This window comes from Microcaecilia unicolor, chromosome 7, assembly GCF_901765095.1.
Source record: "Microcaecilia unicolor chromosome 7, aMicUni1.1, whole genome shotgun sequence".
NCBI lineage: Eukaryota > Metazoa > Chordata > Amphibia > Gymnophiona > Siphonopidae > Microcaecilia > Microcaecilia unicolor.
This window is the reverse complement of record NC_044037.1, coordinates 174,056,409-174,075,549: the sequence shown is the minus strand read 5'-3', so window position 1 is coordinate 174,075,549 and position 19,141 is coordinate 174,056,409. Positions and strand designations below refer to the sequence as shown.

Genomic DNA, 19,141 nt, shown 5'->3' with positions numbered 1-19,141 from the left:
TTATTGTTTCTTTGAGGTAAGTTTATTAGTGGTACCATGTAGTCTGGAGCTATGCCATTTAGTATTTGAAAGATAAAGGTACATAATTTGAAGGTGATTCTCGTTTTGATGGGAAGCCAGTGTAATTTGATTAATAAAGGGAAGGCACTTTCAAAATGAGAGATTTTATATATGAACCTGGCTGCAGTGTTTTGAGCTGTTTGGAATTTTTTCAACAGGTACTCCTTACAGCCAAAATATATGGCATTACAATAATCAAATTGGGATGTTGTACCAATAGTCTGAATGTTTCTGATGAGAAATAGGGTCTGATCCTTTTTAGTTTCCAAAGAGACCTGAAATATTTTGTGATTACTGAGGAAACTTGAGTAACAAATGTTAAATGTTTGTCTATAATTATACCTAGAATTTTCAGATTATTGTCAATGGGGAATGAAGTGTTGTCAACTGTGAAACTGTTTAGGTTTAGTTTGGATTCTGAGGCCCAGGTTTCCATCAAATTTAAGACAAGATTTGCATTATGTAAGATGTCTTTAATGCTCTTTTTGAAGGTTATGTATATGGTAACATCGCCAGCATATATGAATGTTTTGAATCCTGCTGTTTCTAGTCTGTTGCCTAGTGGTGATATTATTACATTAAACAGAATGGGCGATAATGGAGAACCCTGAGGGACGCCACAGTCCGGTGACCAAGGAGAGGATAAGGTTCCTTTCATTTTCACTTTGTAAGATCTTGATTTCAAGAATCCTTGAAACCATTTGTGGACTGTGCCACATATACCAAATTTGTCTAGTATGTTTAGTGGGATATTATAATCTACTACAAAAGGTTTGGACGGCTTCCTAAAGGAAAAGTCCATAGACTATTATTAAATGAACTTGGGGAAAATCCACTATTTCTGGGATAAGCAGTATAAAATGTTTTGTACATTTTTGGGATCTTGCCGGATATTTGTGACCTGGATTGGCCACTGTTGGAAACAGGATGCTGGGCTCGATGGACCTTTGGTCTTTCCCAGTATGGCAATACTTATGTAATGTGCTAGACATATCGAACTGCATTATTAAGATCTTAGACCCTATACTAATTTCTTTAATGAGATTTGATACTAGGGTAGTAAGGACAGTCTTGGTGCTATAGCATGGTCTGAAACCTGATTGAGATTTGTGTAGTAGGGAGAAATGTGAAAGGTAGTCCATAGTTTGTACTGTACATAAGTACATAAGTATTGCCATACTGGGAAAGACCAAAGGTCCATCAAGCCCAGCATCTTGTTTCCAACAGTGGCCAATCCAGGTCACACATACCTGGCAAGATCCCAAAAAAGTAGAAAACATTTTATTCTGCTTATCCCAGAAATAGTGGATTTTCCCCAAGTCCATTTAATAATGGTCTATGGACTTTTCCTTTAGGAAGCAGTCCAAACCTTTTTTAAACTCCGCTAAGCTAACCACCTTTACCACATTCTCTGGCAACGAATTTCCGAGTTTAATTACACGTTGAGTGAAGAAACATTTTCTCCAATTTGTTTTAAATTTACTACATTGTAGCTTCATCGCATGCCCCCTAGTCCTAGTATATTTGGAAATGCTTATCCCAGAAATAGTGGATTTTCCCCAAGTCCATTTAATAATGGTCTATGGACTTTTCCTTTAGGAAGCAGTCCAAACCTTTTTTAAACTCCGCTAAGCTAACCACCTTTACCACATTCTCTGGCAACGAATTTCCGAGTTTAATTACACGTTGAGTGAAGAAACATTTTCTCCAATTTGTTTTAAATTTACTACATTGTAGCTTCATCGCATGCCCCCTAGTCCTAGTATATTTGGAAAGCGTAAACAGATGCATCACATCTACCCGTTCAACTCCACTCATTATTTTATAGACCTCTATCATCTCCCCTCAGCTGCTTTTTCTCCAAGCTGAAGAGCCCTAGCTGCTTTAGCCTTTCCTCATAGGGAAGTCGTCCCATCCTCTTTATCATTTTCGTCGCCCTTCTCTGCACCTTTTCTAATTCCACTATATCTTTTTAGAGATGCGGCGACCAGAATTGAACGCAATATTTGAGGTGCGGTCATACCATGGAGCGATACAAAGGCATTATAACATCCTCATTTTTGTTTTCCATTCCTTTCCTAATAACACCTAACATTCTATTTGCTTTCTTAGCTGCAGCAGCACACTGAGCAGAAGGTTTCAACGTATCATCAACGACAACACCTAGATCCCTTTCTTGGTCCATGACTCCTAATGTGAAACCTTGCATGACATAGCTATAATTCGGGTTTCTCTTTCCCACATGCATCACTTTGCACTTGCTCACATTAAACGTCATCTGCCATTTAGACACCCAGTCTCCCAGTCCTGTAAGGTCCTCTTGTAAGTTTTCACAATCCTGCCATGATTTAACGACTTTGAATAACTTTGTGTCATCAGCAAATTTAATTACCTCACTAGTTACTCCCATCTCTAGGCCAATTATAAATATGTTAAAAAGCAGCGGTCCCAGCACAGACCCCTGGGGAACCCCACTAACTACCTTTCTCCATTGAGAATACTGACCATTTAACCCTACTCTCTATTTTCTATCTTTGAACCAGTTTTTAATCCACAATAGAACACTACCTCCTATCCCATGACTCTCCAATTTCCTCTGGAGTCTTTCATGAGGTACTTTGTCAAACGCCTTCTGAAAATCCAGATACACTATATCAACCGGCTCACCTTTATCCACATGTTTGTTCACCCCTTCAAAGAAATGTAGTAGATTGGTGAGGCAATATTTCCCTTCACTAAATCCATGTTGACTTTGTCTCATTAATCCATGCTTTTGAATATGCTCTGTAATTTTGTTCTTAATAATAGTCTCTACCATTTTGCCCGGCACCGACGTCAGACTCACTGGTCTATAATTTCCCGGATCTCCTCTGGAACCTTTTTTAAAAATCAGCATTACATTGGCCACCCTCCAATCTTCCACAAGCTCATTTTTCAGTTCTATCACTACTCTGGGATGAATACTGCTACTATTCCTTCCATCACCCTTGTCTTCAAAGGAATGGAGGCTACTGGTCTGTGGTTTGTTACATCAGTTATGGTGATTGAATTGGTTTTTGGTATTGGTGTTAGGATAATAGAACCTTTATTATCAGGGAAAGTGCCATGGGATAGTAGGAAGGAGATATGCTGCTGAAGCAGATTGATGAATATTTATTAGGAGCTTCCTTCATAAGGTAACTAGGACAAGATGATCAGAAGCCCCATTCTGTTCCAAACAGCACTCTAAGAATAGCACTGGAAAAGCACGGGGCTATAACGCTCCTATGATCAAAGCTAATAGCATGCAAATTTATGCACGCTATTAGCTCTGATCATAGAGGTACTTCTGTGGGAGGGTTTTTGTGTTTTGAGGGTGGGGGGCGGGCTTAGGTTTGACAGGACCTGTCAAACCTCTTCAGTGGGTCTCCTTCATTCCTCCCTCACTGGAAAATCCTTATGCCAGCTCCGAGCTAGCATAGGGTTTGCAGTAGTAGCAGCGCCCTTCTTTGGTGCGCTGCTCGCTGATCATGAGGGAGGAATGCGGGAGACCCTTGTTTGCATGCATTTGCATGCAATTAGCATTCAGAGCCGGCAAGCGTATTATTACATGCGCTCGCTGGTTCTGATCATCAGGCAGGAGCAAACATGGGCGCTAGTATGGCGCTATTGGCCTTTAGCGCCTGCGTTTGCTTCTGATCATCGGTCCCTTAGTGCTGTATACTCTTAACTCCCCATCTTATTTTTTAAGCTTCTAGCATTTGTGTACAGACATTTCAAATTGTGTTTTATTTCTTTGTAACTACAAGCTGCTTAGAACTGACAGGGATAATTTGCAATCCTTACTTTGCCCTCCTATTTCTCTCACCTTTGTGGCAATTTCTCTATTGGAATTCCCTAACTTCTCTGTTTTGATAGCATCTTTCAAGGATACCTCTCTCCAAACTGTGTGCTCCTGTCGACTTTCCCCCCATTCTAGTTTAAAAGCTGCTCTCTCTTCTTTTTAAATGTTGGCGCCAGAAGCCTGGTTCCATCCTGGTTAAGGTGAAGCCTGTCCTTTCTGAATAGTCTCCCCATTCCCAAGAATGTTACCCAGTTTCTAAGAAATCATCTGCAGCATCATCTCAACCACGAATTAAGACTCTGGAGCTCTGCTTGCCTCATGTTGATCATCTCCTGTTGCTGAAGTGCCCTTCAATTTGCTGTGAAATACAGTGCAACTGTAAAGGGCATGGGCACTCCCAGACTTTAGAGGTGTGGTTTATAGCTGCTGCACTAGGTTGCAGGCAGCAGGGGGTGTATGGAGACATTAGAGAACAAGCTACTCTAGACGGTGCTAATCCGGGCCTCTTGGATTGTAATATTTCTTTACAAATATAATATTATTGGATTAGCTTATTTATGAATTCACTACTTACCATTAATTACAGACCTCATGATGACAAGACTCTTAGCTCATTCGACTCCTCCTTCCCCATGTCCCTTTTTAGGATTTCAAACACTATCTTAACAAAACAAAATAACAGAAACAAAAACTGATCCTCCCTTAGGTACCACAAAAGAATCCATATGGGCTTTAATGAATCTAAATTGCATCACTACATATTGTAATGATACTTTCTGATTAATATAGATCTAAGATTTAGAAACTATTATTCCCAGTAACTGTACAAGGTTTACTGGTATGAAATCCATCACCTATTGGCAATGATTGAACTATTGTGCTTCTTTGTGGACTTGTAGCAACTCAAATGTAGAAAATATGTATATGTTTAAAGAAAGGAATACCCAATAACTCTGTTGTGACACAGCTTTTCATGTTCCAACTCTTGCGAGGCTTGGCCTACATCCATCGCCAACACATCCTGCACCGGGACCTGAAGCCACAGAACCTGCTAATCAGTTACCTCGGAGAGCTTAAGCTGGCAGACTTTGGTGAGCTATTCTTGATTGCTTTTCTCCTTCTGATAGCCAACAGATCAATATTCAGCCTGTTTCTTTAAACTGCCACTGGCTTTCAGAAGTTATTTGGGTAGAGTTCAAATTTAGCGCAGTACCTGTGTAGCTAATTGGGCGTAGTTAGGATTGCTTTTTGTGCTGTCCAACATGCCTGGCCAGCTATGTGGGCACCAGCAAGCAAGCCTGTGATCTATATTGTTATGATTGTAAGGTTAAAGGTGGACTTAACTATATTTGTTTTGTTTTTATAGTTTGGTGGCCACATAACTCCCAGTTCCACCTGATTCATAGGAGCCGACTCTGTGGGTGCTTGAGCACCCCCAATATTGAGAAAATTCCTTGTTTGTGTCCAAGGAAGGGTTATTTTCACTGGGCTTAGCACCCCCAATAATTTTGAAAAGTTGGCTCCTGACTCCACCCTGGACTGCCCAGGAACTAACTGGAGAGTGCCGTGATGGGCAAAGTAGATATTCAGCAGTACTGTGTGGTTAAGTACCACTGAATACTGGCTCCTGTGCTGACCAGTGGTATTTAACCAGGCAGGCGCCTCATTGAGCACTGACTGAACCAAATATGCTTTTTCTTTTAGTTTTAAATCCCAGACAATTGACTCCATTTCTTAGGGAATGAAGACAAAAAAAAATCCAGAATGCAATGGGCTACTTGCTTGTGTCTCATCCTGTTTATAATTCTGTAGCTTCCTCTTTGTGTTGCCATTTCATGCATTCTTTTCAACACTTTGAAAACTACCAGTGAATAAAATGTGTGGGGCTTTCAGTAGCTATAATGAGGCAGTTCTGCTAGAAGGTAATAACACTGAAGCCTGCAGAGAGGAATGAGATGACAATGAAGCCTATGAAGCTGGATGATGTGTTAAAGAGAGTGGATCACTTCTTATAATGAAAGTGACATCCCTCCAGTGAGAGAGACAAATTTTTGGCTTCTTTTTTTAAAATCATTGCCACGTGTAAATACCAGCATTTCAGACAGCCTCATTTACACACAGATCACCAAGAGTAGAGATTTCAAGGGGGTGTGGCTTAGGTATGGTGTGCAGTCCACAAAACTAGAACACATGTCTTCTAATAGTTAAAAAGGTTTTTATTCTTGCCACTTTAAAACTCAACCCAACGTGGCCACGTTCGCCTCTCTAGAAGCTGTGTCAGGGATTAATAACTATTAGGGTCCCAAAGAGCACAAACACCTAATAGTTAGTAGATGTAGCAATGAAAACAGCTCAGCAGCTAGCAGCAGGGTAAAAAGAGTGTCTTCTCCTTTCTCAATAGCAGGGTTACCATACGTCCGGTTTTACCTGGACATATCCTCTTTTTGAGGACATGGCCAGGCAGGTTTTGCCATCCTGCCCGTTTGTCCTGATTTGCGGACAGATTGGCGGGTGGGCGGACCTAGGGGTGTCCTATCCTCCCCTTACCTTCTTGTACTGCCCTGGTGGTCTAGTGACCTCTTTTGGGCAGGAAATATCCCTCTCTTTCCTGCCCAGAGCAGCCTGCAGGCTGTCTTTTGCTGCCTCCAGTCCCAGCACTGATTCAAAATGGCCACCGAGAGTTCAACCGAAAGCCTTGTGAGACTTCTGCAGAAGTTTTGCAAGGTCACTGTTGGCAGCCATTTTGAATCGACGCCTGTACGGGAGGCAACAAAGTCTGCAGCCGCTCTGGGCAGGAAAGAGGGGGCTCTTTCCTGCCCCGAAGAGGTCACTAGACCACCAGGGCAGTACAAGAAGGTAAGGGGAGGGTAGGACACCCTTAGGGGTGTATGAGGGGGCAGGGCGGGGTGTGAAAGGGGCGGGGTGGTATGTGATAGAGGGCAGGGTGGTGTGTGGTGGGGCAAGGGTGTGGCAGGGGCAGGGCACGTGTCCTCCTTTTGGGGGGAGCAAATATGGTAACCCTACTCAATAGTATAGCTATTAGAAGATTGTACTTCTCTTTTGTGGACTGTACTGCCCTTTCTGCAGAACTTTTGTTTTCCTCTTCTGGATTTCCTTAGACATGGTGTGGTCAGGCCAAAAAGCTACACATGTATTCCCTACCTTACATAGGGAATACATGTCTATATTTAAAACATGTCCCCCATCAGTTTCCACCATCTTAAAAACATACATAGATCATTTTGTTCCGGTTTCTAATTCTCCTTAATCCCCACTGTTTATTTCTGCCTCCAAAAAAAATAAAAAATTGCAGCCTCACTACTTAATTGACAGACTTACAGGTTTGTAAAATGCAACTAGCTACATGTACAAGTTGCTAAATTGCCGCTTTCACATGTAAGAGCCAGCACTTAAATGTGGAAAATGGCAAGTTGATGCTGCTGTTTTTGTGCACAAGTAAATGTAAAAAATGTCTGCTCCTGCTCTACATGCCGGCAAATAAATGTGCACTTCTGCACGTCATTATATGTATATTTACAAAAGGCTCTATGTTTGACAGAGCCTTTTTATAAAATATCGCTAAAATTGAGCAAAGCCCAACAAGGATGTCTCAAATTTCATCTCTACCACTTATCTAAAATAGAGGCCAAAATTTAAACATGTGTGTATGCATTATACACACAGAAAAAAGCATTAATTTTCATGCACACTGCTTCAGCTGTCTACAGATCAACCTCATTTATATTCTTTAGGGATTTCCTGAAAATCCTAGTAGATCAGTGTCTATAGGGACTGGAGGTTACCTAACCCTGATCTGAACTCAGGAGTCCTTTCACTAAGGTGCGCCAAAAAGTGGCCTGCGCTGGTGTAGACACGCATATTGGATATGTGCAGGTTCATTTTTCAGCGCACCTGCAAAAAACGCCTTTTTGTTGGCCGAAAATGGACGTGCAGCGAAATGAAAATTGGCGCACGTCCATTTTGGGCCTGAGATCTTACCGCCACCCATTGACTTAGCAGTAAGGTCTCACGCGTTAACCAGGTGGTAATCGTCAGCACGTGTAAAATGCCGATTACCCCCCCCCCCCCCAGTTAGCATTGCGTGCTGGAAAATTTCCAGCACACCTACTGGATGTGCGTAAAAAAATGAAATTACCACCTGTGCCACGCGGTAGCCAGGTGGTAGTTCCAAATTGGCACTCATTGGGCACGCAAAGGCGCTTATCCTGCTATATTTTCGAAGGAGAAGGGCACCCATCTTCCGACACAAATCGAGAGATGAGGATCCTTCTCCTAAGGGTGCCCAAATCGGCATAATCGGAAGCCGATTTTGGCTGTCCTCAACTGCTTTCCATCGCAGGGACAACAAAAGTTCAAGGGGGTGTGTCGGCAATGTACCGAGGGCGGGGCGTGGTTAAGAGATGGGCGCCCTCGGCTGATAATGGAAAAAAGAAGGGCATCCCTGATGAGCATTTGGCCGACTTTACTTGGTCCCTTTTTGTTCATGACCAAGCCTCGAAAAGGTGCCGGAACTGACCAGATGACCACCGGAGGGAATTGGGGGTCACCTCCCCTTACTCCGCCAGTGGTCACCAACCCCCTCCCACCCCAAAAAAACAAATTAAAAAACATTTTTTCCAGCCTCTATGCCAGCCTCAAATGTCATACCCAGCTCCATTGCAGCAGTATGCAGGTCCCTGGATCAGTTCTTAGTGGGTACTGCAGTGCACTTCAGGCAGGTGGACCCAGGCCCATCTCCCCCCCTACCTGCTACACGTGTGATGGTAAATGGGAGCCCTCCAAAACCCACCCAAAACCCACTGTACCCACATCTAGGTGCCCTCCATTACCCTTTAAGGGCTATGGTAGTGTTGTACAGTTGTGGGTAGTGGGTCTTGGGGGGGGAGGGTTGGGGGGGCTCAGCACCCAAGGTAAGGGAGTTATGTACCTGGGAGCAATTTGTGAAGTCCACTGCAGTGCCTTCTAGGGAGCCTGGTTGGTGTCCTGGCATGTGAGAGGGGACCAGTGCACTACGAATGCTGGCTCCTCCCATGACTAAATGGCTTGGATTTGGTCGTTTTTGAGATGGGCGTCCTCGGTTTCCATTATCGGCGAAAACCAGGTCGCCCATCTCTAAGGTCGACCTAAATGTTGAGATTTGGGTGTCCCCGACCGTATTATCGAAACGAAAGATGGACGCCCATCTTATATCGATAATACGGGATGCCCCGCCCCTTCACCGGGACGTCCTTAGAGATGGGCGCCCTTAAAGATGGGCGCCCCTTTCGATTATGCCCCTCCATGTGGCTTAGTAAAAGGGCCCCTCAGTCAAAGGGAGAAGTAGACAGGATGAGCTTGGAAGTGAGCCTGTGCACTGTAGGTCTGCAACTAACAAAACTGGTCATACATTTTAGCTGCTGGGAGTTGATAGAAGTGATCTAGAAGTAACAATGTATAATTTTACTGTATTGGCAGGTCTTGCTCGTGCCAAGTCCATCCCCAGCCAGACATACTCAGCAGAAGTAGTGACACTTTGGTACCGGCCTCCTGATGTGTTGTTAGGAGCCACCGACTACTCCTGTGACCTGGATATTTGGTGAGACAGAGCATTATTGATCATTGCACGCCAAGTGCTTAGGAATTGACAGAACGGGTATTTGTAGATTTACCTCATATAGGAGCCCTTTTACTAAGGCGTGTAGGTGCCTACGCGCGTCCAATGTGTGTCAATTTGGAACTACTGCCCGGCTACCATGAGCCCTGGGCGGTAATTCCATGTTTTACATGTGTCCTATATGCGTGACAGAAAATATTTTTTTATTTTCTACCGCGTGGCGCTAACTGGGCAGTAGTTGGCAGTGTATGCACACTGACGATTACCACCTGGTTGACGCGTGAGATTAACCAGCTCATTTTCGAATGTGATCGCCGGCCATCTTCCGACATAAATTGGGAGATGGCCGGAGATCTCAGAAAAGCGGCGAAATCGATATAATCGAAAGCTGCTTTTTTGACAGCATTGCCGCTTTCCTGTCGCCTCGCCGGCGAAAGTTCAAAGGGCGTGTCACTGGCGAAGCGAAGGAGGGTCATGGGCGTGGCTACCAGATGGCTGGCTTTCGCGGATAATGAAAAAAAAAAGTGGTGTTAAGCAGTATTTCGCCAGGTTTTCTTGGCACTTTTATTTTCACGACCAAGCCTCAAAAAGGTGCCCCAACTCACCAGATGACCACTGGAGGGAATGGGGGATGACCTCCCCGTACTCCCCCAGTGGTCACCAACCCCCTCCCACACGAAAAAAATAAAAATAAAGCACTTTTTTGCCAGCCTCTATGCCAGCCTCAAATGTCATACCCAGGTCCTTGACAGCAATATGCAAGTCCCTGGAGGAGTTTTTAATGGGTGCAGTGCACTTCAGGCAGGCAGACCCAGGTCCATACCCCCCCCCCCCCCACCTGGTACACTTGTGGTGCTAAGTGTTGAGCCCTCCAAACCCCCTCAAAACCCACTGTACCCACATGTAAGTGCCCCCCTTCACCCATAAGGGCTATGGTAATGGAGTAGATGTGTGGGGAGTGGGTTTGGGGAGGATTTGGGGGGCTCAGCACCCAAGGTAAGGCAGCTATGCACCTGGGAGCTTTTTTTGTATTTTTTAAACATTTTTAGAAGTGCCCCCTAGGGTGCCCTGGCATGTGAGGGGGACCAGTGCACTAAAAATGCTGGCTCCTCCCACGACCAAATACCTTGGATTTCGCCGGGTTTGAGATGGCCGGCATTTTTTTCCATTATCGCTGAAAAACAAAACCGGCGATCTCAAACCCGGCGAACTCTGGCATTTGGCTGGGCTAACCCGTATTATCGAAAAAAAGATGGCCAGCTATTTTTTTCGATAATACGGTTCCGGCCAGCTGTTGCGCCGCTGCCAAAATAGATTGCCGGCGATCTATTTCGCTGGAGACGTTCGATTATGCCCCTCCACACCACTAAGTCAATGAGTGGCGGTAAGGTCCCAGACCCAAAATGGATGTGCGCCAATTTAAATTTTGCCGTACATCCATTTTCAGCCAAAAAAGAAAAGGCCTTTTTTGCAGGTGCGCTGAAAAATAGACCTGCATGCATCCAATACACACGTCTACACAAGCACAGGCCACTTTTCGGCGCACCTTAGTAAAAGGACCCCATATTGTCAAGGAATTAATTTAATTTATTATAGAAAAAAAATCATTTTCTTTTATTTTTTGCATGCTACTTTCTGAAAATGCTATGTTTTCTTCTTTGCTTGAAGTTTTTTTTTTTTTTTTTTACATTTTTAGAGTTGAAAAACTAGAGCACTCACTGTTAGACTGATAGATGAGAATTCCTACTGAATTTTAGTATAGCACAGAAAAACTGGCTTGGAAGGATAGGTGAAACATAGGTACTATCTGGAGGTCTTGCCATCTCCCTGCTTTCTCCCATTTCCTGCTATTCATCTATAGACTGTTTATTGGGACAATAGCCTGATTTCTTGCACTTTACCTAATTAGATAAAGTTTCTGTTCTTAATTGTATCCCTCTTATTAACCTACATTTGAAACAATTTTTTCCTTGGGCCATGCTAGACATAGGAGTCAACTTTTCAAAACGATTGGGGGAGCTCAACTCAGCACAAATTGTCAAGTCCATGTAAAGGAAATTAAAGCATGGTGGGTTGTGAACACAACTGGTCAGGCTGTCTTTAAATGAAGATCACAGCAGGTGGGGCACCTACAGTGAGGACTTGTGGGTAAAAAGAAATGCAACTTTATTGTTTATTACACAGTCTTGCTATACCACAGTTTCTGACAAGCTGGTCAAAGTGGTTTACATACTAAATTTCAGAAAATATCAGAAAAGAACTCCATTTAAAAGTTAGACAGCATATATTCATACCAAATAGTAGAGATAAAAAATCCAGAGATTTAGTCAGACAGGATAATAGAGAGGGAAGAAGAGAAGGAGACTGCTCTGTCAAACAGACGGTTGAGAGCATCCTTAGCTGATTGGGTGGGAGTAATGCCATAAGCCAATTCAAAAAAATACATAATTTTCAATGCAAGTCAATTTGGGGAATGATCCCCTCCGACCAAATACAGGCCAGGAGGGCATTCCAAAAAGAGTTCGTGAGCCTATCTGGCCCATTATGTGGGATGAAGCCAGTAAGTGGAGCTCGTCACCCTATCAATTTCATTGTTTTGGGTGTTTCAAGATGGCAGCTGCTGAATTGGGAAGAATTAAAACCGCTTTGAATGGAGTGGGTAGAAACTGGCTTTAGCCTTGTGACATTATGCTGCCTCCTGTTATCAAACCTCCTTGGGGCATTCCATAGCTTTTAGGCTAAAAAGAACCCAGGACTTCTTGTAGATTCGTGTTTGGCCCTTCTAGGTTTTGGCAAAACCAAATGGTGAGGGTGAAAAGATCGTAGTGTACGATTTGAAGAATACGGAATAATCAAATTCGCTGAATACGCAGGGGTACCCAAATGATATGTCTTGAATGTAAGATAATCTTAAATTCTACACAAAAGTGAACTGATAATAAGTGTAGGGTACACAACAGAGGTGTGATATGATCAGACCTCCCTGCTCAGCAAAGTAGACAAGCTGCAGTATTTTGAAGGGTTTAGAGACATAATTGCGCTTTAGTGATACCAGCATATACAGGATTACAGTAGTCTAATCTTGAAATAAGGAGGGCCAATACAAGAGTACGGAGTGCTGATGCAGACAGTAAGTTACAAAATGTTCAAAGTTTATGAAGAGTTAAAAAGCCTAATTTAACAGATGAGATATTTGGTTTTGGAAAGACAGATCTGAGTCTCACCAGCCTCTCTTCCTCCCCAACCCCAAATCCAAGTCATTGCCACAGTTTACCATCCTACTCCCAGCCCATCTACACCACACTCACGCTATGCCTTCCAGTCCACCCTGGCCCACCTATACAACTCATATTGTCCCCCTCCCAGCCAGTCCTCAATAGTCCCTACACACCATACACTTTCTTTTCTCTCAGACATACCCACTTCTTTCTCAGTCCCTCCCTGCCTTAATGTCTTCTTCTTCCTTTCATCTTCTTCTTCTGTTTTTCCCTCACTTCTTTCTCCCAATGCAATTTGACTTTTGTTTTGAGGTAGGATGCTTAATACCCCTTACCACCCATACCTACACCACTCCCCCATTCTATACTTCTCTGTTCTCTACTTCTGATCTGACCTGCCTTGGCCCCTACTAATTCCTCCCCCACTTTGTCAGTGCCCCTTCCCTGCAGGCTAGGCTCACCCATCCCTCAAACCTCCAAAGTAGGTTCATTGCAAATTTCAAATGTTTTATCCCCACCTTTCCTGGCAAGGATCATATTCCTACTCCCCCTTCCCAGAACCTCAGACACCATTCATATCTAGAATTCATTGACTGAAATATAATAGTAGTTCCACATTCAGAAAGTACCCCTTCATTCATGGTGCTCTGCAAAGCCACACATGTCACACTGCAAAACATAGCCTGTAGCAGAGTTGTGCTGGGAGTGAGAATGGAAAGCCAAGGTTTAGTAGCTGAACCACAAGGGAAACCAAACCAAAAAGCACATATAGTTAGAGGGCAGTGAATCCTTTACCCCCTTCCAAACTCCACCCATCTCTCCTGTAACTTCTTCCTGCTGCTGCCATGCTATTTCTTTGGCAGAATACAGCATAATGAGCCCACTTAGTCTACTGTCTCCCATAAGATGTAACAAAGGAATTACTTTTATTTTTGTGAAAAAAATGGAGATGGAATTATGTTCTAGTCCCCTTTCAATCTGAGACTCAGTCATAGGTCTCTGCACTACAGAGCTGGCAAAGAGAAGCAATTTTAAAGATATGTTTTCAAACTATGTCATCAAATACTGGTACAATCCCCTCCTGCTGTTCTATGTTCTTCCAGTAAAATAGCGTATTAATTCTGGTGACTACAGGGCTGGAGGAGAAGGGCAAAATATAACTATTGCCTTGATCCAGCCCAGCTGCTTACAGAAATCTTTACTAAAAACTTAAACAATTTTCCAACCTTTGTGTCAGTGGTTTAACTTCAGTCCTCTGTCTCTATTTGATCTTGGTTTTCTCTCTGACCTCAAGTTGCTTCTTTTAAGGATTCTCTTCCAATCTTCTTCCCATGTCATCATCATTTCTCTTTCATCCATGTATATTTGTCTCTTCATGGTTTCTCTCTACAGCTTCTCTCATCTCACTTTGTTCTAGTCTTACTCCCTCCTCCACTTCTCAACCTTTTCTCACCTTCATGTCTGTTCTCCTCACCATGTCCTCCCTTTCCCTCATCTTTCTTTTCTCAGTCCCACACAGCTACTCTCCATCTCTTTCAGCTCCTCTTCTGTCTGCAGCTTGTGTCCCCTGTGCCCGCTCTTCTTCTCTTTCTCAGATCATGTCTCCTTCTGTTAGCAACCTTTTCCCACACAGTCCATTCTATTCTATACATGTTTTGTATTCCATCTATATTCCAAACAGGATTCATCGTAGTGGATTACAGCCAGGAAAGCATCAACATCTGAGGGATGTACAGTTATCCACAAAAATCATAATTAGTTGCCCCTTATTCTTAACTTTAGCTCCTAAATGTAAGCACCATTTCTAGTCTAAGGGCTCAATATTCAGCTGGCAGCGATCAGTATTTTGCTGACCACTGCTGTCATTAAACCCAGAAATTCAATGCTAGGCCATGTCTGGGCAAGGGCATTGAATTTCCTGGTTTGAGAAGCCAGCTAACTTATAGCTGGTTAAGTGTGATATCTAGCATGTAACAAGCTGGGGGACACTGCGTAAAGATAGGACTGACTTTTATTGGTCCTATTTATGCGGTTAATCTGGCTGGTTAAGTACTGAATATCAGCACTTAACTGGCCCAGGGGCGTAGCCAGAAAACAGATTTTGGGTGGGCCTAGGCAAGAAGTGAGTGGGCACCAAGTGTTCTATCCCCCCCCCCCCCCCCCACCACCACCACCACCAAAATTATATCTCAGCTGGCAGTAAAATGCTTCTTTCCACCTTGGCAGTCTGCAGCTGGCATGCGCTGAAAACTGAGCATGCACAGGTGCTGGTATCATGGAGAGTAGCACTTTTGTTACCATCAGGGGGAAGTCTTCAGCTGGTGGAGCTTGGAATCCCCACCAACTACTGCTAAACGTGTGCTACTGTTGGGTGGGCCTGAGCTCTAAGTGGATGGGCCCCAGCCCACCTGTAGCTACGCCACTGAACTGGCCAAATGCCAACTCCACCCCCAACCCCCTGGAACACCCCCAAAATAGCCGGTTTTAGTCTGCGCTATCCAGTTATTTTTAATGGCACTAACTAGTTAAGTGCCACTGAAAATTAGCAGCTAGCCCCAAACAGGTGATTTAACTGGCCAGGAGCTGCTTTTGACTGGTCAAATTGTTTAAATATTGACTCCCTAAGATTATAAAATACTAGTACTTATAAGTGTGAATTGAAGACTTACATGTGCAAACACTTGTTGCACTATTCTATAACTGATCCTCGCAACTCACTTAGGATTAGATTCTATAAATGGCGCCTAAAAATTTGATGCGGAAAAAAATGGTGCTTAGCGCTATTCTATAAACCGTGCTTAAAGTTAGGTACAGTTTATAGAGTAGCACAGATCCCCTAATTCTATAACAATGCGCATAAATTTCAACCTACCCATGCTCCTTCCATGGCAATTTCCCCTTTTCAGGTCCACACACTAGAATTTATTCACACCTCTTTATAGAATACGCCAAAAAAGAGGCACATATAAATGATTGCCAATTAGTGCCAATAATTTGCTTGTTATCTCCCAGTTATTGAGACTGATTGGCTCATTATTCAATTAAGTTGCGTGTACAAATTGGGCAAGCACCCAAATTTACCCGCGCAACTCAAAGTGCCATATATAGAATCTGGATGTTAGGGCGTAAATGCAAAGGTCATACACAAGGGCAGAGCATACATGGGGGCTCCCACTTATGTGTTTAACTTACAGAATACTGTAAGTTACACATTTAGGCCTGCAATTGACACAGCACGAGTAGGTGCATCTAAATGTAGATGCTTATTTATGCTAGTATTCTGTAACAGAATCTGGGCGCTCAGATGCTGTTGTAGAATTCACGCTCAGTGTGCTGCATCCAGACCCCTGACTTTAGCATCCAGTGATAGAACTGCCTCCTTGCCCCCAGTGCTGGCCCAAGGCAAGATTCTGCTTGAGGCGGAGCTAAGATGCTCCCCCCGCAGGCCGAGATGCTGCTCCCCACCCCATGCTGAGATGCTATCCCCTTCCTACTTCCAGCCCGTTTGTGACGTTTAACTGTTTCGTCACATTCCAAACCCGACAGCGGCAGTGATTCCCATACGCTGCCCTGCCGCCGGCACCTGTCTCTTCCCTTTACTGCAGCTGCCTGAGCCTTTGATGAAACAGGAAGTTACATCAGAGAGGTGGCTGCAGTAAAGGGAAGAGGCAGGTGCTGGCGGCAGGGCGTTGTGTGGAAATCGCTGCTGCTGCCAGGTTTGGAACATGGCAAAACAAGTAAATGCCATCAACGGGGTAGAGGAAGGAAGGAGGGGATGCTGCTCCCTGAAGAGTGCCACCCGAGGGCCCCGGCTCAGGTGGCCTAATGGTCGGGCCGCCCCTGCTTGCTCTCTCATTCTATAATCTCATGCACCCAATTTTACGATTAACTGCAAAGTTGCTTGCACAGGTTGTAGAACACCTGCAGTTATGCACGTAACATATAGCCACAGACATTTACACCAACCATTGACATGGTGTAAGTGGCCGCGCTTAAATGTTGGCACATAAGTGCGGACTTACCTTAATATTATGTAACGACAATTATTTATTTATTTGCTGCATTTGAACCCCACATTTTCCCACCTATTTGCAGGCTCAATGTGGCTTACATTATATTGCAAAAGGTATAATTATGAACAGAGTAAGAGGTTTGTTCTAAATTAACATATTACTATGTAAGAAATAAGGAAGATATGTCTGTAGAATGATTTAAATAACACATAATAAAAAGCAGTAAAATATAATGACCAATAATGATAATATGACTAATATAATCAATTCAGAGGGATCAGTAAGTGGTTGGTTTAGATATAGAATAATCAAGTCGTTAAGGAGGATTCTTATTGTAAGTTTCTTCAAACAAGTGCATTTTCAATAATTTCCTGAAGTCTGTCAAGTCACGTGTTATTTTTATAGTATTTGGTAGTTTATTCCATGCTTTTGTGCAGAGGTATGTGCATAATTGCTGATATAGAATTCACACTTAGTGCACAGCATCCCACATCTACCTTTTGGTGACGTGTAGAGAATTACCCCCTTGATGTTCAGATGAGTATCTGTCTCATAGTTTACATTACATTACATTTTCCATTTCTTATATTCCGCCTATACCATTAAGTTCAAGGCAGATTCCATATAAAGAAGCCAGAGACACAATTCTGGGGTCATACAAAAAAACACATCAAACTTAAGATTTAAACAATGCTAAAATGATCCTGGGTAAACAAAATGTAACCTTTGATTCTACTAAGAAGAAATTACGTACTTCCTAGATAGCATTATTTTGACAGATTTCCTAACAACATCATAATTTGCTAATTGTCTAATATTCCACATTTTTGTTGCCTGATAAGAAAATAACAAAGAGAAAATTCTCTTATATTTCATACCCTTACGTATTGTAAATACTAATTTTGATAGATAATCCTGCTTATAATCGAAAGAGAAAAACGCCAAATCGGGAGATGGGCGTCTTTCTCCCATGGGCGCCCAAATCGGTATAATCGAAAGACGATTTTGGGCGTTTCCAACTGCAATCCATCGCGGAAACGGGTAAAGTTGACGGGGCATGTCGGAGGTGTGGTGAAGGCGGAACTGGGGCGTGGTTATCGGCCGAGGAGAGATGGGCGTCTTTAGCTGATAATCGGAAAAAAGAGGCGTTTTTACCGCGATTTTGGGTCACTTTTTTTGGACCCTTTTTTTCATGCAAAAAAGTCCCAAAAAAGTGCCTCAACTGCCCAGATGACCACTGGAGGGAATCAGGGATGACCTCCACGGACTCCCCCAGTGGTCACTAACCCCTCCCACCAAAAAAAACCCACTTAAAAAAATTTTTTTTCAGCCTCTATGCCAGCCTCAAATTGCCGTATCCACCTCTATGACAGCAGAATGTGTTCTATCCTGTGACAGCCTTTCCCTGGTTCTGATGTGGCTCTCGGGTGAGTGTGACACCTTTTCTGTTATGCGCACTGCAGAGTCACATCAGCAATGCATTATGGTGGGTGTAGGGTATTGGGCTCCGTGATTCCAGTAGCTTGTGGCAAATGCTCACGATGTTGGTAGTTGGTAGGCTCTACTCCCATGGTGCTTTTCCCCCTGCTTACTGGGTCAGAGTGTGCCCTGTTTTGTTTCCGGTAGTCCATGAGGTAGTGGCCATTTTTGTAAGCCAGTTTTAGATCCCTTTCACGTGTTAGCCACGTTACAGAACTTAGTTCTTTCCTTGAATATGGCTGAAAGTGAGCATTGTACAGCATTCTGCCAGCTCTGACCTACTGCTCATCTCAGTACCAGGGAGACTTGTTGCCAGTGGGACACAACCTCTGTTCTGCAGTTAACTGTGAGTAAGCGTGCTTATTCCAATAAAGGACGTTTTCGGAGAGATTAGTCTTCAGGTGTCAACTGGTATGCCAATGTTATATAGCAGCAACAAGTCCTAGAGGCCTGCGTGTATGCAGGTCCCTGGAGCATTTTTAGTGTGTACCGCAGTGCACTTCAGCCAGGTGGACCCAGGCCCATCCCCCCTACCTGTAACACTTGTGCTGGTAAATGGGAGGTCTCCAAAACTCACTGTACCCACATGTAGGTGCCCCCTTCACCCCTAAGAGCTATGGTAGTGTTGTACATTTGTGGGTAGTGGGTTTTGGGGGAGGGGGGTTGGGTGCTCAGCACCCGTGGTAAGGGAGCTATGCATGTGGGAGCTATTTCTGAAGTCCACCGCACTGACCTCTAGGGTGCCCAGTTGGTGTCCTGGCATATCAAGGGGGCCAGTGTACTACGAATCCTGGCCCCTCCCATGACCAAATGGCTCGGATTAGGACATTTTTGAGCTGGGCGTTTTTAGTTTCCATTATCGCTAAAAAAACAAATGCCCAGCTGAAAAACATCCATTTTTTTGAAAATACGGTCTGTCCCGCCTCTTCACGTA

At 43.7% G+C, this 19,141-nt stretch overlaps 1 protein-coding gene across 1 annotated transcript in view; it reads left to right on the top strand.

Moving 5' to 3' along the window:
• CDK15 (cyclin dependent kinase 15) overlaps positions 1-19,141 on the top strand; it is a 196,450-nt gene that overhangs the window by 82,410 nt on the left and 94,899 nt on the right. Inside the window, exons 8-9 of the mRNA XM_030209325.1 lie at positions 4,851-4,974; positions 9,359-9,479. Of these exons, the coding sequence (XP_030065185.1) occupies positions 4,851-4,974; positions 9,359-9,479 (245 nt within the window). The remainder of the gene's footprint in view (positions 1-4,850; positions 4,975-9,358; positions 9,480-19,141) is intronic.